Source organism: Fragaria vesca, linkage group LG1 (genome assembly GCF_000184155.1).
Source record: "Fragaria vesca subsp. vesca linkage group LG1, FraVesHawaii_1.0, whole genome shotgun sequence".
NCBI lineage: Eukaryota > Viridiplantae > Streptophyta > Magnoliopsida > Rosales > Rosaceae > Fragaria > Fragaria vesca.
This window is the reverse complement of record NC_020491.1, coordinates 14,081,548-14,106,173: the sequence shown is the minus strand read 5'-3', so window position 1 is coordinate 14,106,173 and position 24,626 is coordinate 14,081,548. Positions and strand designations below refer to the sequence as shown.

At 37.0% G+C, this 24,626-nt stretch overlaps 4 protein-coding genes across 4 annotated transcripts; 3 read left to right on the top strand and 1 right to left on the bottom strand.

Annotated features, from left to right (window-relative positions):
- Nucleotides 1-2,235: 2,235 nt before the first annotated feature.
- Nucleotides 2,236-4,533, top strand: LOC101312005. Its single transcript, XM_004289288.1, has 4 exons — nucleotides 2,236-2,578; nucleotides 2,987-3,379; nucleotides 3,963-4,138; nucleotides 4,255-4,533. Exons 1-4 carry the CDS (start codon nucleotides 2,236-2,238, stop codon nucleotides 4,531-4,533), a joined length of 1,191 nt encoding a protein of 396 aa, XP_004289336.1.
- Nucleotides 4,534-6,489: 1,956 nt separating this feature from the next.
- Nucleotides 6,490-12,065, top strand: LOC101311710. Its single transcript, XM_004289287.1, has 4 exons — nucleotides 6,490-7,981; nucleotides 8,761-9,429; nucleotides 10,465-10,634; nucleotides 10,773-12,065. Exons 1-4 carry the CDS (start codon nucleotides 6,490-6,492, stop codon nucleotides 11,463-11,465), a joined length of 3,024 nt encoding a protein of 1,007 aa, XP_004289335.1. The 3' UTR covers nucleotides 11,466-12,065.
- A 1,133-nt stretch (nucleotides 12,066-13,198) lies between these two features.
- Nucleotides 13,199-13,813, top strand: LOC101311420. Its single transcript, XM_004289286.1, has one exon. The coding sequence runs from the start codon at nucleotides 13,199-13,201 to the stop codon at nucleotides 13,811-13,813; it is 615 nt and encodes a 204-aa protein (XP_004289334.1).
- Nucleotides 13,814-15,917: 2,104 nt separating this feature from the next.
- Nucleotides 15,918-23,871, bottom strand: LOC101311135 (TMV resistance protein N-like). Its single transcript, XM_004289285.1, has 5 exons — nucleotides 23,354-23,871; nucleotides 17,993-19,094; nucleotides 17,623-17,904; nucleotides 16,586-17,539; nucleotides 15,918-16,463 (listed from the first exon to the last, which is right to left on the bottom strand). Exons 1-5 carry the CDS (start codon nucleotides 23,869-23,871, stop codon nucleotides 15,918-15,920), a joined length of 3,402 nt encoding a protein of 1,133 aa, XP_004289333.1.
- Nucleotides 23,872-24,626: the final 755 nt, after the last annotated feature.

The window sequence follows — 24,626 nt, the reverse complement described above, 5'->3', positions numbered from 1 at the left end:
CTCTCTCTCTCTCTCTCTCTCTCTCTCTCTCTCTCTCTCTCTCTCTCTCTCTCTCCTCTGCGACGACGACAACAGTGAATCAGTGACAAGATTGACGACATCGATAAATTGATGACGGTGACATCGGTGAATCGACGACGAAAGCGGAGGTGATTCGACGACAACAGCTGTGATAGGACAACGACGGCGGCGCCTCGAAGAGGACGACGACGGTTGAGGAAATTTGGACGCCAATTGGATGCTTTTCTGGGCAAAGGTTTCAATCAATTTGGATCAGAATGGCGTTGGAGGTATTAGCTTCGTATTTGGAAGTGAAGAAAAGCAGAGGCATGAGCTTGGTGGGATTTGGAGTGGGTTTATGAGATCAAATGAGTTCTATTTGTTGGATTTGGTGGATTTCAAGGGCAGATTTTGTTATATGTGGTCAGATTTGGAAATTGCTTGTTATCTTTAATTAGAATTTGATTTGCTTGTTATCTTTGGAATTTGTGTGATCTAGGAAGAAGTTGGGGGGAGTGGTGTGAGCAATGTTGCTGGTGGTAATGGTGGTTTTAGGATTAGGATTGTGGCCGGGTTAGTGTTATTATGCCTGGGAATCGACAGTAGCATCTTTGACAGTAGCAGCACGCTAGCATCGATAGTAGCAGCGCGTTAGCATCATAGGGTCGGCAATAGCAGGGTACTAGCATAAGGGTTGGCAGTACCAGCGCGCTAGCAATCAGAGAATAGCCGGAAAAATATTACAATAGCAACGACAGTAGCATCTTTTGATCTGCAGTAACACCTATTGATCGACAGTAGCACATTCTATCGGCAGTAGCAGTATAATATGAAGTGAAGGGTATTCTAGTAAAATTATAATGACAGATGACATGTGCACATTAAATTATCTTAATTTGTTAATTTTTATCCTTAATTGTATAATAATGGGTAAAGGATGCATTTGTAAAGTAAAATTTGGTTAGTAACTAATATGTAGTTTACTATTAAATTTTTCACCAGCACAGATGTTCAACACGTGTCACTTGCACACTTGCCCCGGCCCCACTACCACCCCGTCTGAAACAAAAAGGACGTCTTCTTTCTGCATCTGGTAACCAAAACGTCCTCTGTCAACTTTGCCAAGAAATCCAAACGCTCTCTTCTCTCTCTTCACTTCTCACACGGTCACACCTCCACATTTTAACTCTGTTAGGGTTTTCAGAACCGGGCTGAGAAGAAACATGGACGAAACGGACCCGGAAATGAAAGAGTTGGAGGAGAGGCAGAGGAGCCTGGGCAGAGTGTTCGACTCGTTGAACGTCCAAACTTCTTCAGTATTGGTGTTCACCGCGCAGTGGAAGGAGCTCGAGGACCACTTCGAGTCGGTCCGGAAGGAGCTCCGGACGCGCCTCGAGGACCTGGAGAAGCGCGTGAAGCTAGTCGCGGAGGTGGAGGCGAGGGCGGCGAGGGTGAAGTCGGAAACGGAGGCGAAAGAGAAGGAATTGGGGGAAATGGTGGAGGCAGTGGAGAAGAAGCGGCGGGAGGTTGAGGAAGGTGAGAGGGAGTTGAGTAGTATGAAGTTGTTGACTGAAGAGTATAGGGAAGTGATTAGGGTTAATGAGAGTGAGTATTTAGAAGTTGAGGAATTGGTGAAGGAGAGGTCTAGGAAATTGGATTGGGTGGAGAAGAGAGTAGAGGAGAAGCTTAATGAGGTTAAGGTGGAAAAGAGGAAATTAGATGTGATTAGGGAGTTGATTGAGGTGAAAAGGGAGGAGGTTGAGGAGTGTGAGAGGGAGTTGGAGAGGAAAGAGGAGAGGCTAATGTTGGTGGAGAGATCGATTGTGAATTGCGATAGGATACTTGATTTGAAGGAGAAATTGATTAGTGTGTTGGATTCGAAAGCGAAGGATTTCGCCTTGGTAGAGAAATCGATGGAGGAGTGGTCATGTAAGCTTGAGGGATGTGTTGCTAAGATAGAGGGAAAAGAGGAAGGAGTTGATAGAAAGATTGAGGAGCTTAATTTGGTACATAACAAGTTCATAGATGAGGTTGAGTTGAAAGAGAGACATCTGGATTCACTTGTAGAATCGTTACTAGAGCGAGAAAAGGACTTGCTTTCACTACAAGATTTATGCAAGGGAAGTGAGTTTACTAGGGATGGAAAAGGATCACAGCAAAATTGGTTTCGTGGGTCCCAAAGTGTCAGCGATTCTTGAAGAGTCATCAGACCCGGCAAAATTGGTGTTGGATGCAATGCAGGGGTTTTATCCTGACAAGAGGGAGGTACATTCGGATTTGAGAGTTAGGAGAAGAGGTTGTTGTGATTTGTTAAAGGAATTGAAGAGAATCTCCCCACAAATTAGTCCTCAGGTGAGACAGGAGGCAACAAAACTTGCTGCTGATTGGAAGGCTAAGATGACAATGGCTAGTGACAATGACTTGAGGGTTCTAGGCTTCTTGCGGCTTGTTACTACTTATGATTTGGCTTCTATTTACGATGCCAAGGAACTTAAAAGCCTTCTGTCTACTGTTTCACAAGGTAAACAAGCAGGTGAAGCAGCTGATATAGGCCGGGCCCTTGGTATTGCTTCACCTGGTAAGGCCACTTTACTCTTTTATGTGCTTAATTTGTTGTTTGCTTATTCATAGCAGACTCTGTTTTTTATTTTTATTTTTTATTATTATTATTATTTTTAAATATATTAATTATTTTAGAATCAACACTGTAACATAATTGTCAGATTGAATTCTCAGCCTTATAATACTATAATGGGTTCATATATCATATTTCTTAGTTCTTACCCTTGTTAAGTTAATAGAGTGACATCTATAAGTTTTTAACAGCAATGATGCCCTTGACATGTTATGAGATGTGATAGGACTCTTCTTTTTCAGTTTACAACACTTCGGTAGAACATACAATTTTTTGTTAATAATTTAACGTAATCCTGAATTGAAAAGGGTTTCAGTTGTCCTTACTTTGTGCATTGTTTGATTCTTGTAGCATCTCCTCAGACTTTACTAGAACCTGCAGAACTCATGTTGGATTGGATGCAAACTGAATTTTCAGAATATTGGACAAAAGCTGATGTTTGTCTAGAAGCAACTTCGATCAAGACTTGCATTTTCGTATTGGAGAAGCTAATGAGAGAAGTCCCCCATGTCACACCTCCTTTGAAAGAGGATGCAATGAAGTTGGCATTCCAATGGAAAGCAAAAATGAGAGCTGATGTCGAAAATGCCTGGGAGATATTGGGATTTTTGCACTTTATAGCTGCATATGAGTTGGTTTATACTCTAGATATTGATGAGATTGTAAAGCTTCTTGGGATGATTTCTCAGAATAAAGAGGCTTTAGAATTCTGTCAGACACTTCCATATGCAGATAAGATCCCTGGTAAGTTCTTGAAATTGTCTTTCATAGTGCGCTATGTCATTCGACTAAATGTGGTTTTAATTGTAACTAGATGCATACTTTTGTCATTTCCTAGTTCTCTTTGTGTTGGTTGTACACTGCCTTCTTGTGCAGTTAGGTCAAACATTACCAATTGTCTTGAAGAGTGATTCTTGAACAGCCCAGTATAGTTAGTTTTGATGAAGTATGCAATGAAGTCAAGTTAATGAGAGATTCTTTATGGGTGTATTTTATTATATGGTGTAAAATTCTGTAGATGTGATTTGGATGCTCAATGAATTTCTGATTGGCTCGATATTTAGTTTGCTACTTCGCAGGGAATGGGAGTTTTGAAGTCAGCATTTTTGTCCTCACCAATGTTCTTTGTTTTCCTTAGTAGTGTTGTCTTCAAACTTTTTCCTTATAACCTTGGGATATGTTTTCTTTTCTTGTCCTTCTCATCTGATATGTACTCTTTTTTTCTAACATTCACCTGATTTAAGGTTGGCGGTGACACATTGTCATTCTAATTTTAAAAGTTATCTAGGTCAGTTTGATGTAACCGTGAATTTTCTTTTACATATAGGAGAGTTTATCCACTGTCTTGTTGAAAGGAAGCAGCTGATGGAGGCTATTGAATTCATTTGTTCTTTCAAGTTAATTAAGAAGTTTCCCCCAGCACCGCTCTTAAAAGAATACGTGAAGGAAAAGATGAAGTGTTGTAGAGATGATTACACGAAAGAGAAAATAAATGATGGAAAGGTACTTCAGCTCTTCTTTGGACTGTCCAATAATATGTGCTACTTAATATATGGTAATTATGTAGGAGAATCCTTACTGTTTATGTAGATTTATCAAGTCTTACTTCATTCTCACAGGTTAAGGTTGTGGACCTGTACGTTACTGATCTAAGAGCTGTCATTAACCTCATCAAAGACTGTAACCTGGAGTCAGAGTATCCATCTTCAAAAGTTGAAATGGAAATAAGTGAACTGGAGAAAGTAAAGGAGAAATGGTGCAAAGTTCAGTTGAACAATGTGGATAAAGAGCAGAAAAAAGGAACCAAACGTCGTAGCAGCACTCCTCGCTCTAAGTTTGAACCACGAGAGCAGACCAGTAAATCTCATCGTACAGTTGCAACAGCTCCTACGCCTTAGCCATTGCAACTTTACACCCCAATCTATCTGCAGCCATATACTTCACACTATCAACTTTACCCCAGGCAGTTTGGTGCAATGCAGAATGCTGGAATACCCCGTGGTCTTAGTTATCCTCCTAATTTACCCCAATGGAACCCCCTCTCCAACTTTGGTAGAGGCTTCTGTCCTTAACTGAGCAGCTGCATATTACTTTTGTTCATACATCCATTTTGGAGAAGTGTTTTAGAAACCCTTGACATAGATGGATCAGTACTTGACAGGAGTTTTAGAAGTTTAATTATATACATTTGCTGTTAAGAGTAATCGTTTAAATTGATACAGGATTCTGGGTTAGTAATTCTATTTGCACACATAAATATTTTGGGGCAGTTCATGATCATTTTGTGACAAAATGATAAGTAATGAATCATGGTTAAAATCAATCTTTCCTGGTTTGGTGCCACTCAAATGCTTTTTTCTACTTTGATGCCTATCAACTCCTGCCTTTTGATGCCAAATCTTCTTTCTTAGTCTGCACTCTGCAGTAGTAGTGAGGCTGGTATTTTCACTGTGTACTGCCCTTGGCTACAGGAGGAGCCTGACTTCTACCCTTTTTATCAAATAAATCAGTGTCACTCGTTGCATTAGTATAGTGGACCAAATACAAAGGAGAACAACATCTCACTAACAACAAAAACGAAAGTAACTTCTCTCTAACAACAACAAAAATCCGATGTGATATTTCTCTAAGTTTTTCTCGTTTAAAGAAAAAAATTGACTAAGACTCAAATCAATTTTTGATAGTGAATTATATATTGTTTCTCAAACCATGTGATCTTCCATCGTATCTCACTCACAAATCACAATGGATGTCGCCAATATGATATGCTTTAATTTATTTTATTAATTAAGGAAAAAATCTAATAAAGACTAAATTAATGTACAAAATTGGTTTATTTATCTCAAACCATGTGATTTTCCGTAGTTTTCCAAAACCACGGCACGTTCCACTGTTTTTCAAAACTACGACATATTTCATAGTTTTTATTTAAAAAACCGTGAATCAAGAACATTCACTAGTCTATAAAAGGGTCTCAAATCGAAACGAGTAGCGCACTGTAGTTTTCATTTCTCATTCTCGCTAATTTCTTGGCTCAATTCTATTTCTCACAACAAAAATGATAATCGTAGATAGTTCTTGCAAGTTGCAGCTGCCAAATATCAAAATGAAGAGGAGGAAACTGGCGCATGCATCAGAGAAGGTTTATTATAGTTGTTGAATCAATCATCGAATCAATGATTTACCAGACTGAAGAGAGGTATAACATACATCTTGATTTTCAATATGCTTATATGCATCTCATTTACATCACATCACAGACTATGAAACCTTCAACATACATACCAATAACAGATATTCACACAGATTTTAACCCATCATGCTATTTTTTTTTTTTTTTTTTCTGAGAAACTCATCATGCATCCTTTGTTCTTCCCTTTCAAAAGTAGAACAGAATCCAAGAACACACAAAATGTATGAATCCATCTTTTGTGTTTTGAAAGGGAGCATAAATATCCATCTTAGCAGTTAGCACTAATCAGAACAGCAAATTATAACTCCATCTTGAGCAGTTAGCACTAATCAGAGCACTAACGACGAAACACACAGAAGCCCGACACGTGGCAACTGCATGGTGGCGTGGGTCCAATCACAGCCTCCCGCGTCTTCAAACCGGAAATGACGTCTTCACGTCTTCTTCCCTTACTTGGCAAAATCCAACAGAATCTCAATGACTCCGATTTGACGTCTATCTCCTCTCTCTCTCCCTTTTCCCATTTCATTATCTCTCTCTCCTCTGACTCCGATTTGACGTCTAACTGCTCTTATACGTCTTCACATTCATTGCACTATTGCTCTTTCTCTCCCTTTTCTTTTTCACTATCAGTGACCACTGTGGCACTGCGAATACAGAAATGGAGCAAACGGCGGCGGAATTGGAGGAAATTGCGGAGGCGAAACAGAGGAGCCTCGGCGCGGCGTTCGAGGCCGCGAAATCCCAAGCTTCGTCGATTATTAAGTTCACCTTGGAGTGGAAGGAGCTCGAGGATCACTTCGAGTCGACCCGGACCGCGCTCAAAACCGGGTTCGAGGAGCTCGACGGACGCGTCAGGGAGGCGGCGGAGATGGAGGCCGAGGCGGAGAGGTTGATGGCGGTGGCGGAGCGGAGATGGGAGGAAGCGGAAGACGACCGCGTCAGGGAGGTGGCGGAGATGGAGGCCAAGGCGGAGAGGCTGACGGCGGAGATGGAGCGGAGGCGGAAGGAAGCGGAAGAAGGTGAGGGATATTTGGAGTCGGTGAGGGATTTGATTAGGGAGAATGATGAGGAGCTTAGGGTTAGGGAGGAGAGGTATGGGAGTTTGGAGAGGTTGATTAGGGAGAAGGAGAGGGAGGTGGAGGAGGTGGATAGGCATGTGAAGGAGAAGACTAGGAAGTTGAATTGGGTGGAGAAGAGGACAGAGGTGAAGGGGAAGGAGGTAGAGGATGAGGTGAAGAGGTTGAGTGGTGTGAAGAAGTTGGTTGAGGAGAGGAAGAAGGAGCTGATAATGGTGAATAAGGAATTGGAGGGGAAAGTGGAGATGCTGAGGTTTGTGGAGGACTCGATAGCGGAATGCTGTAGAGAGCTTGAGATTAAGGAGGGAGCGATTCGTGCGGCGGATGCGAAAGGGGAGGAGTTTTGTGTGTTGAAGAGAGCAATGGAGGAGTGGTGCTGTAATGTGGAAGTGAAGGAGAGGGAGATGGAAGGGTTGGTTGCGAGGATGGAGTCGAAGGAGAAGGAAGTGGAATCGAAGGTGGAGGAGCTTGGTTTGATTCGTAAGGAGTTTCTTGATGAGGTTCAGTTGAAGGAGAGGCATTTGGATTTGCTTGAGAAATCCTTACTAGAAAGGGAGGAGAAGTGGCATTTGGTGCAGAAGTCTGTAGAAGAATGCTCTCGGGGAAGTGTGATCACTAGGGATGGGATAGGATTGCAGCTGTTCATGGACGAGCATCTGAAGAGAATTGATTCCATGGGTACTGAACTCTCGGCTATTCTTAAAGAGTCTTCAGACCCGGTGAAATTGGTTTTGGATGCAATGCAGGGGTTTTACCCTGAGAATAGGGGGTCGGATTTTGAATTGAGAGTTAGAAGACGAAGTTGTTGCCTTTTGTTAGAGGAGTTGATGAGGATGTCCCCTCAAATGAATCCTCAAGTGAAAGAGGAGGCGACAAAAGTGGCTGCTGATTGGAAAGCCAAGATGACAGTGGCGAGTGACAATGACTATGAGGTTTTAGGTTTCTTGCGGCTTGTTGCTGCTTATGGCTTAACTTCTACCTATGATGCAAAGGAGCTTAAGAGGCTTCTTTCTAATGTTTCACATGGTCAACAAGCAGCTGAATTAGGCCTTGCGCTTGGTATTACGGCGCATGGTAAGCTCTTGTTACTTTTTCATACGCTTTTTAATTTTCTTATTCATATAATCTATATCTGATTTCTTATTCATATCTATATCTGACATGTTTTCTTCTGTCACTCCGGTTAATTTGAATATAGATATTCTAAATTGACTGCCTGTAACTGATTTTTTATGGAACTCTTGATAGCTCATATTTTTTAAATATCATGTTTATGACCCTGTTAAGGCAATAAACATCTATATCAGCATCCAGCAAGGGTGACTTTGATTATGAGATGGGTTAGGCCTCTGAATCTTTGGCAGTTTACAACATTTTTAGAGCACCATTAATATATTGTTTCTGGTAATAAAAGCTTTCTCATTTTGCTGGCAGAAATTCCAAACAGTTTCTTTGTCGTTATATTATAACTTGTTTGAGTCAACTCTGGTTGTGCGTGTTCTCTCATTTATTACATACCAGTGGACAGATTCCTGTATGCTCTTCTTTTAACACCATTAGATCCTATATTTACTGATCTGCTATTTCTGCATGTACTTGGTACTGGTGATTTTAGCGGTCTTTACCATCAAGTTGCACTTAATATCATCTGATGCTTTAATCATATGTTGAGTTTCTTATTTATCATTAGTTTTTCTTGAATCGAAGCTTATATGTGTTCCCTCCCCCACCTGCACCTACCACTACTAAAAGCACAACGGCACGTAATGACAACTTTGTTTCTTTTGATATGTTAACCTCACAAATATTCAGTAACTAAACTATCTACCGATTTGTTTTGTAAAATTGCATAGGGAGCCACATTTGTACCCCTGTCAAAATTGAGGAACCAGAATCTTCTGCAGCCAACAATGCAGCAACTGTTTCTTCTCCTAATCCTCAATCAAATGCCACCAGAGATGCAAGGAATTCACAGTTACCAGTATCTTCTGCAGCCAACAATACAGTACCTATTTCATCTCCTAATCCTCAGTCAAGTGCCACCACAGATGCAAGGAATTTTCAGGGATCTATAAATGAGCATTTGAGTTGGAATTTAGATGAAATACATAATGAATTAGTGGCTTCTGTTCGAAAGGCTCCAGACCCAGGAAAACTTGTGTTGATGCTGATGCAAAACTCTCTTGTCAAATACTGGACAAGCGCAGAAGCTAGTCTGAAAAAGGGTGCCATGTCATGTAATATTTCTCTATTAAAGATGCTGATGAGAGTCTCACCACAAGTAGGATCTCATGTAAAAGAAGATGCCAAGAAGCTAGGACTCCAATGGAAAGAAAATATTAGAGCTGCTGAACATCTGGAAAATCATTTGGAGATTGCGGGGTTTTTGCTGTTTGTTGCTACATATGGATTGATTTCTACACTGAATGGAGATGAGATTGTAAAGTTGCTCGAAAGGCTTTCTCAACATAAAGAGGCTTTTGAATCATTGCTGATGCATGGTTTTCTAGATAAGATCCTTGGTAAGCTTCTCGAAAATTTATTATCAGTGTGTTGTGGTGTTACCCTGACCAATACTTTCATTTATATCTTATTATGTTACTTCTGCTTTCTGCAATATATAATATTTTCACTCCAGGCGTTTTGTAAACACGAGTGTTGTAGCTCTGGTAATTAGGTGATAGCTCTGCAATATATAATATTTTCACTCCAGGCGTTTTGTAAACACAAGTGTTGTAGCTCTGGTAATTAGGTGATAGCTAACTTTGAGTTGATAACACACTGCCTTCTGTAGCAATGGTAGGATATTAGAAAGTTGGCTTGACTAATGAAATAGAAACCTAAGAGGGTAAGATGAATTTCATGATACTAGGTAAGGTACTGCAGATATGTATGTGATGTCAAGTCAGTAAGAAATCGTTGACATGCGTGTTCTGTTTAGGATTCTCATATTGTTTAAGTTAATGTTTTATAAGTGTGGTGTTCAAACATTCTTTGGAGTGCCAACAGGTGCACTAGTATTCAGTATTCACCCAATCAGTCGATCGCCCATCTTAGTGGTATTCCTTTGCGGTGCCCCCTTTTGCTTCTAAGTTTCTTAAGACTGTCAGCAAAATAAGCTTTGATAAAAATGTCTTGCGAACTTTGGATTTCACTATACCTTTTTGTAATGTTTGACCCTTTTTCATCCTAATATAGTTCTTATATTACCAAGATGTCTCTAGTTGCCTGGCAGTAAGTTTCCACACAAATGTCATTAGTATGATGTCTAGTTTGTCCACAATGGTTGCTCTCCAGCCTAGGAGATGAGAACCTATCGAAATCTTGTTCTTGCATCAACCAGTGTTGTGCTTTTCCTTTTCTGCATCAGCAGTGTTTCGCTTTTTCTTTAATTACTATGGTTGTGCTCTAATTTCTCCTCTTTTTATCTTAAATATGATTCTTCTGGTAATAATGCATTTGCTAATCTTACCCTGTTTCAAGTGTGTCCTACTATTCTCTGTTTTGACCTTCTCTGGAGCTGTCTGATGAATCCTTATAATTTTTTAAACATGTAGTGGTCTTTATTCAGACACTAGTGGAAGGGAAGCAACTCTTTCAGGCTCTTGGATTTGTCTTTAAGTTCAAGTTACTTGGCAACTTCACTCCAGTACGAGTCTTAAAAGACTATGTGAAGGATGTAAATTTGTCTGAAACTTTGAAGAGAAAGAACTCCGCTGATGAAAAGGTATCTGAACTCTTCTTTGAGATCCAATATCTGCTTCTGTTTTTTTAGTTTATCTTTTTGGCCTTAATAGCTGCTTCTACAGTCGAAATCTATTTCCATAATGGATGTACAATAATATAGGCTTACTTTTGTTCACAGTTTGAGTTTATAGACAGCAGAATAGCTGATCTTAGAGCAGTGCTTCGATGCATCAAAGAATACAACCTCGAGTCCGAATACCCATCTAGGGAAATTGAAGTACAAATAGTTGAGTTGGAAAAACTAAAGGAGATTTGTAGAGGTCCGGAGAAATGTCTTGCCTCTGTCATTAGACAACAAGAGCAGAGTCAAGGGCAGAAACGTAGTAGCAGCAGTTCCCCCGCGGTTCAACAAGGACAACAGAAAAGTAAATTCCATCGGACAGCTGAAGCATCCCCAAGTCCCTATAAATCACCAAGTTTCACCCCTGTGCAACTGCAGTCAAGAGTCACAAGACCACCATCATCTTTGGCGTATGGAAATTATGGACAGCAAGGGCAGGTTGGTAATATGGCTGCAAACTCTAGTGAAGTTGATGGATCTTCATCTTTGGCATATGGAAATTATGGACCGCATGGGCGGGTCGGTGATATGGCCGCCAACTCCGTTCAAATTGATAGATTTTCATCTTTGGCGAGTGGAATTCATAGACAGCGTGGGCAGTTTGGTAATATGGCTGCCAACTTACCCGAAGTTAATCCCCATTTTGGTATCATAGATGAAGTTGATCCTCTTTTTGGGGTACCTAATCTTCCTAACCCTCATCCACTCATGGATTTCACTCCCTTTCCTCGCCGTTATGGCCCTTTTTAAACGTAGAATTAACCGACAAGACATGCTGATCTTGAAGGGCTAGGGTATACTGCAACTCCAAGACCCAGTCCCCGTGCAGCTGATTTTCGTCCATCCCTGTACAGTCACCCTTGAAGCACCAGTAATGTCACCGCTCTACCAAGCACAGCTTCTTTTGTTAGTTGCATGACACCTGTTTTGGCCAACGGTATACTCCAAGCCGATCGGAGTACTTTGTACTTGACAGTGTTAAATGTCAATAGGTTGGTCTTGACTGTTATATGATAATCAGAGAGAACTGAGAACGGTTAGGCGGATCACAATATAGTAATGGCAAGTTTAGGGATCTGTAGCCGACTTACGAAGAGAAGTTACTCCATCAGAGACCTCATGGTTTTGTACTCGAAACCCTTTGGACATTGTTTACCGTCAAGGGAGATCCTGAGATATATGTTAAATAGTGTGAGATTAGTCACTTGCCATGAAATTTAGCTGAGTTTGTATTGACAATGGCAACATTTCAAATGCTGTTGTAACACGGTACACACCCATGAAACAAAAATATGACATCAAATTATGTATAATATAAAATTGGTCTCTCAGAATAAAGATGTGCATTGGAAAAAAGAATTAAGACTGAAATTGTTTATTATATGATTATTTAGTGGCTATGTAACATAATTTTTAAAATGTTGTCACTTTTCGTGTTATGCCGAGAACAATTACAAAAACTCTTCTTAATATGTCATTTAGTTAGAGTATTATTAAACAAAGACACGTGACAACACTGAAAGAATTTGTAACATACCCACCAAAATCTAAAAAATGACATCAAATTAAGAGATAATAAACTAAATCACATCTCAAACAAAACATGTGCGTAAATCTAAGCAAGTTAAGGTGGTAAATTATATGCTTGTAATACTTATTTTCTTTTACGAATCATTTTCTTCTGGATTAAGAGGAGAACACCGCTGACCAAACTTAAGAATACTCTATCTCAGAGTGAAATAGTAAAGTTGTCATTTCCCATAATTGTCGGTGTGATACTAATTCATTGTCTTTTACGAATAATTTTTTTCCTGATTAGGAGGATAAGAGGATAACACCGTTGACAAAGCTCGAGAAAATACTCTATTGATGTGATGAGATGGTCAATTGTGTGGTGGTTATAGTCATACATTGTCTTGGTGTGATGAGATGGTCAATTGTATAGTGATTATACTAATACTGTGTCATTTATGATTAATTTTCTCCCTTATTAGGAGAAGAACATTGCTGACCAAACATTTGAAAACGTTCAGTCGGTGTGGAATAATGAAATAGCCATTTAGGCACTTGGCAAGAGCCAGCCATTGGCAAGTAGAATGTTGGGAGTAAAGAGGCATGAACAAGAAAGACACTTGGCCATGCCAACACAGCAGAAGAGCAACACAGGTTTCAACAATTGAAGACCAGAATTCTTATTACCAGGGGACTCAGAGAAAGAAATTTGCCATTAAATCATTCTTACCAGAACACAATTCTAAATTGGGTCAATATTTGAAAGATTTAGACTTAAATTTATACCTCATAATAATCATATATACCAGAATGGTAGTTTTGGTTTAGACTAGCTCTTGACTATATATCCATATCTCTATATATATAAGCAAACACGGTTTGCATGCCCAGATACTATGCTTTTGTCAAGGAAGTATTAAACACCCTGGGATTTAATAAGCTGAAAATCGTCTTGCTGGATGCCAATCCAGATGACCAGGGTGAGATTGATTGGTGCGAAAAGGATTTGCCAGTTGCCTGTGGTAAGTTCAGACTTGGGAGTACTGAAGAAGAAATCACAGATCATCGTATATTTTCAGGTGCATTGCAGAAAAGGCAAGGGTGAAGGCTCTTTTCTGGTATATCCTAGGAAGGGCGAAACTTGGGCCATCTACCAGAACTGGGATAGTGGATGGAGTTCTGAGCCGGAAAAGCATGTGCCCTACACATATGAGTTTGTTGAAGTCTTGACAGATTTTGTCGAAGCTGTTGGAATAGGAGTTTTTTATTTGGACAAAGTGAAAGGGTTTGTGAGTTTATTTGAGCAAAAAATCGAGCAGCACGGGGTTGTCATGTTTCAAGTACCACCTCATGAGCTATACAGATTTTCTCATCAGACTCCCTCTTTCAAAATGACTGGTTGTGAAGGACAAGGTGTTCCCCCAGTATCCTTTGAGCTTGATCCTGCTTCTTTGCCCACCAGCATTTTTGATGCAAGTGATCCAACTCACCTGGAAATGGATGATAGAAGCAAGAAAACTGAAGCTGATGGTTTGTCTTGTGGAAAAGTCGATTCTGTAACTGCATGCACAGCAGCAAAGGTATGAAGCAGATGTTGGTTCTGGAGAAGAAATTCAGATACTGAATTTGTAAAATGTATGAAAAGGACAGTTCCATGTAAGGCTCATGAGGGTACCAATTAACCCACTGATGGAGGAATGTTTGGTACACCTGAATATGAAATAATACGATTAAACCAACTTGCCGAACATCTGGATGATGTTTTCTATGTCAATGTATCCCAGGAAGTTCAGTTAGTCTCAATTGATTAGATCTGATTGTTAACATCATGTTGCAGTAGCTTAAGTGTATGTCATTAGACCGGCCTCTGAAGTTTCCTTTCAGGTTGCATGCATGGAATTAGTGCATGTTTGTAATCATTCTTCTCATCAAAACTTATTGGTTTGGAGTTTGGAGGCCAAAATTACTCTATGCTAATCTAGCTGCAACCCTTTTGCATTCAACCCTTTCAAAAGAAACAAAAGCGTTCATCTTCAAATTCATTATTTTCATTGAGACTTCTAGCGTGCTCGGAATATGGATTCTATGTTCTAAACTTCTAACCACAAAAGCTCATACTTGATGATTGAATCTCTATTTTCATTGATGTGGTAAAAAAGAATGTTCATTTAACGGCTTTAGTGAGACTCTGGAAGAAGTTCAACTTAAATTTCAATTAATTAACAGAAAACTAAATAATCACTTAGCCTAAAGACAAGAATATGAATACAAGCAATGTGGTCATACAGATGCATTTCAAGATTACTAGAAACTTGAGCATAGATTAGACCAGGAAATGCCTCAGTATAACAAGAAAAAATACATGTAATCCTACGCCACAGTACTATCACTTCCCTATTTTGTTGCTAAAAGAGAACAATATTCCAGAAATACAGAGACAAAATGGAATGATATGCATACTGCAGAATAAGTAGGAATGGTATAGATAAGGAAAGTTCTAGAGTGCATACTTAAATCTTATACATGGTAACCAATGTAATGATAGTTATGATCCTTCGTAGGCCTCAGGTATAAACATCGTGTAGAAGAGAGAATATAGTAATGAATTGAAAATATGAAATGGTCCTAGACTTCTAGTTTCACACGCAGAAATTCTATTAGTAAGAATCAAATGGAGCAACAGAAGGAATAAGGAAGGCAATAAAAATTAACATGGAAGAACAATTCCAAAAATCAATCAAAGGAACATCATGATCACCCTCGTCTTCATAATCTCTTCACCATAGTGAAATGGAGGCTTAGATAGCCCCGGCCAATGCGCGGCAAATTTCACAGTGGATGTGCTCCTCAAAATCTCAAATGTTCAAAGAAAGAATAGCTGTAAGACCTTAAGCACCCCATCATTGCCAAAGAGTTCATAAACACCCAGCAGCACGAGAATCAGAAGCAAAAGGGGGTAGTTTGGCTGTTCAACAAATTTGGACTGAAGCAACTTGATACTGTAGAAAACCCAAATGTGTGTTTAGCTTTTGGGATGAAAAAAGTGTGGGCGGTAAAGTATGAATAGAAATCAGAAATCATAGTGATGCAATGATGCCCGTTCCTACAATATAATTAAGATTCAACTTGTTATGGGCAATTTTTTTTCCATATATCTCCTAATTTGTAATCTTGATACAATACTAAAATAAAGTATAAACTTATCACAATCTGAGTTAATGTCATCACACTGTTAGTATTTTTGTTGTAGCATTATATACCTTGAATGTGAGTGATGAATCCCAACTATTGAATTATAAGACACCAATACAAGTTTATTCGTCGATGCAATTTTGTATAACACTTCTCTGAATTTCTCTTATTATGTTTTTGAGGAAAAAACATGTGTTGTAACAATTTTTTACGGTTACCTTATGATTACACCTAGTACTTGACACAGTATTGTTAGCAAAGTTCACACAAGTTTATTAATTTTGGATATTTGAGGAACACAAACTTAGTGCTTTCACTTATGGACATTTTATATATAGATACAGAAATATAAATCAGCTTGACAGGGTCAGTGGAACCTATATCAGACATAACCATTTTTGTAAATCACAAAAACATACCTCCACAAGAACGATTAGTATCATGCCTCGAGTCTTTTGAATAATGATTCATTGTTAGAGCTAGCTACCATTTGCAATTTTACTCGGACCTTCTCCTCTTGCTTCTGCCTCCCTCTGAGTCGCATATTTCAAGACTCCGTTTCATGATGTCGGTGGGTGGATTGAGTAAGTTTTTCAAATCTTGCTCGTACAACAATCGGGCTCCACACCTCTTCACACAATTCGGGCATGGAATACGAGGACCACTCCAAGAATGACAATACGCGTCAAATGAGACTGTAGAGCAGCTTGTGGTATCCCGGATTTGATCATGAGGCATAAAAGACACCCAAAGATGATCTCCCTTATGCCTCAGATTTGTTAGATTCAGACAGTGCTTTCCCTTATGCCACATATTTGTTAGACCTTCAATTACGAACTGATTATACTCAAGAGTGTGAGGTTCTTTCATATCAGCAAAAACAACACAAAACACAATACCCATCCACACTGATTTACAAGTTTTTCGATCTGGAGGCAGCTCTACAGTCAATGAGCCTCCCTCGCTTCGAATATCAAACCACTCTAAGATTCTACTTCCAGGACTTACAATATCAAATGATGGACGAAAGACCGGAGAGATTCCCTACACCAAAGGAACAATTATGCATGTTCAATGAGGATGTAGAAGATACAGAGAGAGAGAGAGAGAGAGAGAGAGAGAGAGAGAGAGAAGACATACAAATATGAGTGATCGATGTAACGTACCTGAGCAGCCAATCTCCTTAGCATCGAAAATATTCCATTAGTGAAGCCTTCATTATCAATCAATCCAAAGCAGTTCACAGTTTTTAAACGAAACATCTCCAAATTGGAGGATGTGCCCTGCTGTGATGGTTCTGACAACTTTTTTAAGGAATCACAATTGTCTACCAATACTTGTAAATGCCTATTCAATGGGAGATCCGGTAATTGTTGAAGCCTTTTGCACCCCGTCAAATCAATTAAACTAAGCTTAGAAAGGCATTTAATGCTTGCGGGAAGAGTAATAAAATCATTTCCACCAAGATGCAAGTGATATAGAGATGGAAAGCAGTAGCCAATATCATCGGGGATTACTCCTTGACTAAGATAACAATCAGTTAGCTCTAACCACGTCAAAGACGGTAAAGCCCTTGGAGATGGCAACGAAGGCTCTATACTCTTTCTTCTGAATAAGGAGTCAAGCTTACTTCTCATAGACGGTTTCTTCAGTTTTGGGCATCCTGACATATTGAGATATTCAAGAGACTTCAGTTTAAAAATTGATGTACCCGATATAGTCTGGAGACTTTTGCTCTTATTTGTATCCAAACACTCAAGACCAACCAGATGTTCAATTGATGAAGGTAGTTTCTCAGTAGCAGTACCGTCTATGCAAAGGGAAGACAGCTTTTCCATCCTTTCTCCAAATTCTGGAATCTTTAGTTTTGAGCAGTTGGTTAGGTAGAGAGACTCGAGGGAATCCATTTCAATCTTACTTGGGAAGCTCTTAACGTTTTTGCATCCGTGGAGTGTCAACCACTTAAGTTTTTTGTGCACTGCAATGGATGGATGGACCTTAACTAAACCCTCACAATCTGCAAGATGCAAGTCCTCAAGATTCGGCATACCTGTGAAATCTGGGGTCTTCTTCAAATATTTGGAGACACTAAGATCCATACGTTTCAATTTAGGCAAGTCCTGTACAATGCATGGAACAAATAATTACCTTTGGAAAATTTAAGATTCTATTTTGAAGTAGAAAACATAATCAACATTGTTACCAGTCTTCCATCCCAAAGCTCAACGAGTTGGCTATTCCGCATTTCAAGTTCAACAAGTAAATTTGGTCTGAAACATGCTGGAAGAGACTTGGACGGATACCAAATCCATTTGAGTATTATCAAAGAATTTGGGAGGAATTTGGGGCCTGAACTAACTATTAAATTATCAAATTTAAGAAACATAAGTTTGAGCATCTTAGAGAAGCATTCAAAATTCCAATTTGAATCAGCCTCTTCTAATTCTGATAGATCCAAGCAGATGCCTTTGATTGCTTCTGTTCCCTGGATATTAATTCAGAATAAATAAAAAGTTAATTTCAAACGTATTTTACTTTTAAATTTAAACTTAAATTAATAACATAATTCTTACCGTATTTGTTGTGAATATACGAAATATATCATGACGATGGCACAAACGGCTGTGACGACCGGGCTCATCATGATCACCAGAGTCGTCACGAACAATTTTCCATGCCACTTCTTGTACCAAACCATGCATCCAAACATTGTAATTGTGATCAATACTTAAGAGAGATTTCTCAATGAGAGCATTTATCACAATAACAACATTAAAGCCATAACAATATTCTAGCAGTTCCGTAACTCGCCTCTTCTTCATCCCCTTGTAGAAGAATGCAATGTCTAAGAAAATATTCTGTTGCAAACCACTCAACGCATCATAACTTAGTTTGAGCGATTTGAAAATTGTCGGATCAGGATCTCTCTTTAGTAAATTCAACATACTATTCCATTCATATTTATTTCTCTGATACAAAGAACTTCCCAGAGTTTTAAGAGCTAATGGATTCCCTTTGGCATAATCTACAAAACACTTGGAAAGCTCTAGAAACCCTTCCTCTGGCTGATCTTTTCCAAAGGCTTTGTGAATAAAGAGCTCAAGAGAATTACTGCTGTTCAATTGCAGCAACTCGAGTGATATTTCTATATGATGTTCGGTGAGGAGACGTTGATCTCTAGTTGTAACAATGATTCTGCTTCCCTCACCGAACCAAGATTTATCTCCAACTAATTGTTTTAGGTGGTCACAGCTATCAACATCATCAACAACAAGAAGAACCTTCTTATTATGCATACATCTTTTAATGAAAATGGTTCCTTCGTAGTCATTAAAAACTTGTGAAACATTTTCCTTCAGGACTGGGAAAAGTACCTGTTTTTGAAGGTTGACTAGCTGACCATTAGACTTCCTGACATCAAGAAGCTTAGCAACTTCAAAATCATGGAAAATTCTCTCATACACTAGCTGAGCCAGGGTAGTCTTACCCACTCCACCCATACCCCATATACCTATAAATCGAACATCTTTTTCCTCAAGAGCTAAAAGCAAATCCATTTGCCCAAGTCTAAAATCCATTCCGACTAACTTTTCATCAGAATTGTACAATGTGATCATGGGACGAACTTTCTCCCACACACGTTTCACAATGTCTTCTATAAGCACACTTTCACATCTAAAACAAGAAAAAAAAAAAATAATATCAAGCTAATAGTTAATATGTTGCTAATTGACAACAAACATGCATGTGTTGAAGTTTTATTGTAAGGGTAGTGTTAGAAGGCCTTATTAAGGCCTAGGATTTATGGATTTATGGTCTTAATCCTAGTTGGCATGCCAAGTCACCTATCCATATCATCAAATAAAAAAATCATACTATGCATTTTTGGGTAAAAATACAATCTTATCCTTTCATATCTAATGGCTCTAGATTATTTTGTTTTTATTCTATAAAAAGATGTTTTTAAAGCCACTTTTTTCATTACTCGTGCTAAATTTAAATGTGATATATATATAATTATGCTCAGTTCGAAAATATGTCTTTTTTGGGTAAAAATATGAACTCATTTGAATACACACACACACATAATTTTTCCAAGGAGAAAATTATACACACACACATATATATATATATATATATATCTATATATTTGTTTATATACAGTTCATCCAATATAAATTCGATAGAGATTTTCTTTTTTTTTAGTTTCTTTTTTAAAGTTCGATGGAGAGTATATATATATATAAAGTAAAAAGAAAAAATAATGGTGAATTAAGAAGTCGAAAACTATTTGATTCACAGATAATTTTTTTTATTAAATATCATAATTGTGACCCTAAATCTAATGAATTATTCTAATATTTGACAAGAAATGCATTTAATTTAGTTCATGTAAGGTAACTAAATCAACTACATAAAAATGGTAACTAAATCATCTTGATGAAAATAAACAATATTTGGTATAATTATTCGTTAATTTGGTGTGATTATTAATTAGATTGTTATTAATAAACTATATTTGGTATAGAGTATCTATATAGGCATGTCGGTATTAAGAGGATATGCAAACATTATATTCGTATACGTACTGCTGAGTATAGGGGAGGAGTATAAAAATGGCCTAAACTTGCAGAGTAGTTAATACATGAGACTTTAAAATGATGAAATTAATACATGAGACATTTAATGCGTATAATGTGTTATGTACGTTTTAGTGTGAATATGTCATTAGTGTGAATTTATACTTAACTCATTATTAACTAAACTCTTATCCCTAAACCATAAACCCTTAACTCTTATCAAAAACCTCAAACTTATTTATTCCATTTTAGTGTGAATACGACATTAAGCTACGAAATGTTCTTAGTGAACTTGCAAGTAGCACACAGTTAGCTACTTAGTACTTATTTCTTTTATTTTAGTGTGAATATTTCACTAAAGAAAGTTTTATAGCTCACTGTCAGCTACTTAATATTTATTTTTTTAGTGATCATTACGTACTAGCTCATCATTGGCTGCTTATAACTTATGTTTATCACTTTAAATCTCAATGTGAATATATAATTACTTTTATTTAAATGTGAACTTCAATGTGTATAATGACTTCTATTTCAATGTGAATATGTCATTAGGGAAAGGTTCCAAGTGAAAATTACTACCTTATTATCCGCTATTTATAACTTATTTGTTATTATAAGACATGTTTAGGACTTTAAATTTCAATGTGAACGGCGACTTCAAATTTTAATGTAAATAATGTATTCTATTTCAATGTGAAGTTCAATGTGAACATGCTATTTGGGAAAGGTTCCAAGTAACATTATTAGGTTATTATCGATACTTGTAACTTATTTGTTACTATGTGACATGTTTATGACTTTGTAACTTATCATTACTAGGTTATTATCGATACTTGTAACTTATTTGTTACTATGTGACATATTTATGACTTTGAATTTCAATATGAACAATGACTTTTATTTCAAGAGTGTGGCTATTGAGACCTCCAAATTTGCTCACTTGACCTCCTTTTATTATGAGTTATTGAATGACAATTATCTCCTCTTACGTGATGACTATTAAGAACAATAATCATACAAAAAGAAGTATATTTATTCTCTCTAAACTTTCTAATTCGATAATTAATTGATTGTGTTCTTTATTATTTTCTTTATATATTTTTAATTTCTAATTTACTATTTTCTAAATTTTACTACATATTATATATTTAATTAGAGCTAAAACTATGATCAATATAGACCATGTGACATAAAATTTTCTACTATCATACATGTTGAAAGCATGCATATATATAAGGTGAAGGGGAATACATATGCAAAAACAAATCGATAATGAAAAATTAAATAACTATTGAAATAATTTCATGATGTACATAAAATAGAGGGGGAAAAAACATACATAGTATACAATTGTTATCCTTGATTGTTGTTTAGCACAAGTAAAATAGAAAAAGAAAAGCTAATTTATGTTAGAATATTTTCTTATTAGTAAATATAAGTTTTTTTATATCAGATAAACAACTAATATGCTACAATGAGACGGTACTGGGCTGGTAAATATAAGTTTTTGAAACCCAATACTTTGTGTTATTTGATTTTTAAGAGAAAAATTGAAGTCATTGAAAAAAATTTCTTACAAATTGATCAAATAATGGAGGTTTGGTGACATTCTATGGGAATAAAAATTATCAAGTAATTGAGGTTGTGAAAGAGGTTTGAACGGGAAAAAAAAATAAAGGAATAATAGAGGTCTCGATGATAACATGCAAAAAAGAAAAAAAAAATTAAAAGAATGAGAGGTCTAGAGAATAAATAAGAGGTATAATGAGTAAATTATTAAAATATATGTGAATAACATACCTAAGGTTATTTTAGGAATTTGAAAGGAGGTATAGTGAGCAAATGGTTGTAGTTAAAATTAAAAATGAGGTGTAAAGAGCATGAGAGCTATACTGAGCAAATTTGGAGGTTCCAATAGTCGCACTCTTATTTCAATATGAATATTCTATTAGGGAAAGTTCTAAGGGAAGATTATTAGTTCATTATTGACTACTTAGTACTTGTTTGTTACTATAAGATATGTTCCTGACTTCAACTTGTTGTATCAAAGATGGCTAGCTTCTTTTTCAATGTTATTGAAATTATCATTGGATACCTAGTACGGATTTATTCGTGTAGAACAGTATGTTAGTTTATGTTAATGTGGATGATGGCTTCTATTTTAGACATTCCTTAATGAAGTATCACTTCACGCTTAACATACCTATTCAATCAGTATACCTCGTACCTATTCAATGAAGTTCATCTCTTGACCAAAAAATCTCATGTATGACATAAACTTATTATAATCTGAACGAATCACAAGGAAAATAATTCAGAGTATGGTCATCAAGTTACATAAATCAACATTTTTAAATCAATATCATAAATGAATATTTTAAACCTTCATAAAAAGTCAATTTATTAGTGGGGAACTTCTTACCTCTTAAATCACAATATTTCATGAGCTACCGAATATGAATGTTAAATTTTCTTTCCAATTTGTGAATTTAATTTAAGTTTTGATTTTTCTGATTACCTTATTATAAGGAGGATTAATTTATAGATGACAGTACGTATACTAATATGAATGTTTGCATATCCTCTTAATACGGACATGCCTATATATATAGATAGCCTATATCAAATATAGTTTATTAATAACGATCTAATTAATAATCACCCCAAATTAACGAATAATTATACCAAATATATATTTTTGTTTTCATCAAGATCATTTAGTTAATTTTTTTAATCAAGTTGATTTAGTTGAACTAAATTAAATGCATTTATTTATGGAGTTAAATATTATAATAATTCATTCGATTTAGGGTCACAATTACGATATTAACAAAAAAAATCATCTTTGTCAATCAAATAGTTTTAAACTTTTTAATTCACCATTATTTTTCTTTTTACTTTATATATATATGGACTATATATATTATATTTATATTCTCCATCGAACTTATATTGGATGAACTATATATAAAAAAATATATAGATACATATATATGTATAATTTTCTCTTTGGAAAAATTATGTATGTGTGTGCGTGTATATATTCAAATGAGTTTAGATTTTCGAACCGAGTATATATAATTATGTATATATATATATATTTCACATTTTAAATTTAAGCACGAGTAATGAAAAAAAAATGGCTTCAAAACATCTTTTTATAGAATAAAAACAAAATAATCTAAAGTCATTAGATATAAAAAGATAAAATTGTATTTTTACCTAAAATGACATAACATGATTTTTTTTTATTTGATGATGTGGATATGTGACTTATCATGTCACCTAGGATTAAAGTCATAAATCCTAGACCTTAATAAGGCCTAGAAACATTTTCCTTGTTGTAATGCTTACTTATAATTCTTTGCATCCCATCCAGATAGATTGGCCACTTTTCTCAAAGCATGTCTCCACCTCTCCACCTTCTTGGGGTCATCACTGAACTTCACTTCATGCTCAGCAAAGGCTTCAGTAAAGCTATTCCTTTGATGTCGAACGTCGGACGGATCCACATTAAGGAAAACCGGGAGAACTCTCTTATCTCCGGGGTTCATAGACTCGATGATCTTGGCAAGCTCATCCAAGCACCAAGTGGAAGAAGCATAGTGGGGTGAGATAACAACGATGGCGAGATGAGAATGTTCGATAGCGCTTAATAGCTCCGGGGAGATCTCAGATCCTATTTCAAGCTCTCGATCGTCGATGAAAGTCTTGAATAATTGGCAGAACTGCAGTTTGTTGTATAAATGGGAGATGAAACCCCGGCGCGTGTCTTCACCTCTGAAACTCAAGAAAACGTCGAACTTCCAACGGGGAGATGACTCAGCCAAAGCATGAGATGATGAGGAGGCTATTTGGGTGCTCAAAGCCATTGGAAAACACCAAGATCAAATATCAAGGTTTAGGAGAGTGGAAGAGGAAATGAAAGCTAGTCGCAGAAGAGTGCAAGGCCACAAAGTTGTGTAGGACTGTATATAATGGGGTTTGTCTCCGCGTGTTCTTTATTTGTTCAGAGATCAAATATATTGACAGAAAATGTTAGTAGATTATTCCATACGTAGGGTTCTTAATTACATATTGTCCTAGTCTTGGGCGTAGGTAACATGAAGTTTACTGGCGTTTGCAAAATTGGATCGACTCTCATAATATATACACAAGATGATGCTTACATATATATTTATGTAGTGAAGACTGTAGAGAGAGAGAGAGAGAGAGAGAGAGAGAGAGAGAGAGAGTTGTGAATACATGAGGTTTGGTTTTTTAGTCCTAGCCTTGCTGGTTGCTATCATAGGAAGAGACTTAAGAGCCATGCGGTGCTTATTATAATGAACTAGGTCAAAGATCTTAATTTAATTTAGTGAATTAACAAATCTGTAATTTTCAAATCCTCAGCAAATGGAGAGACCTTACTTGCTTTATAGATTATCAATTCATCATTATTGACTGTCATCTACAATATATGGCTGTATGCTTGGTGAGTTCTGTCCTGTCAGGTGTATTCAATTTAGATTTTAATTGATTTTGTCTGACTTCTCTTGATTTTGTCTGACTTCTCATTCTTTATGGATTCTCATTGATTATGTAGACTCCACAGATTCTTTTAATTCTATACAGAGTTGAACATATT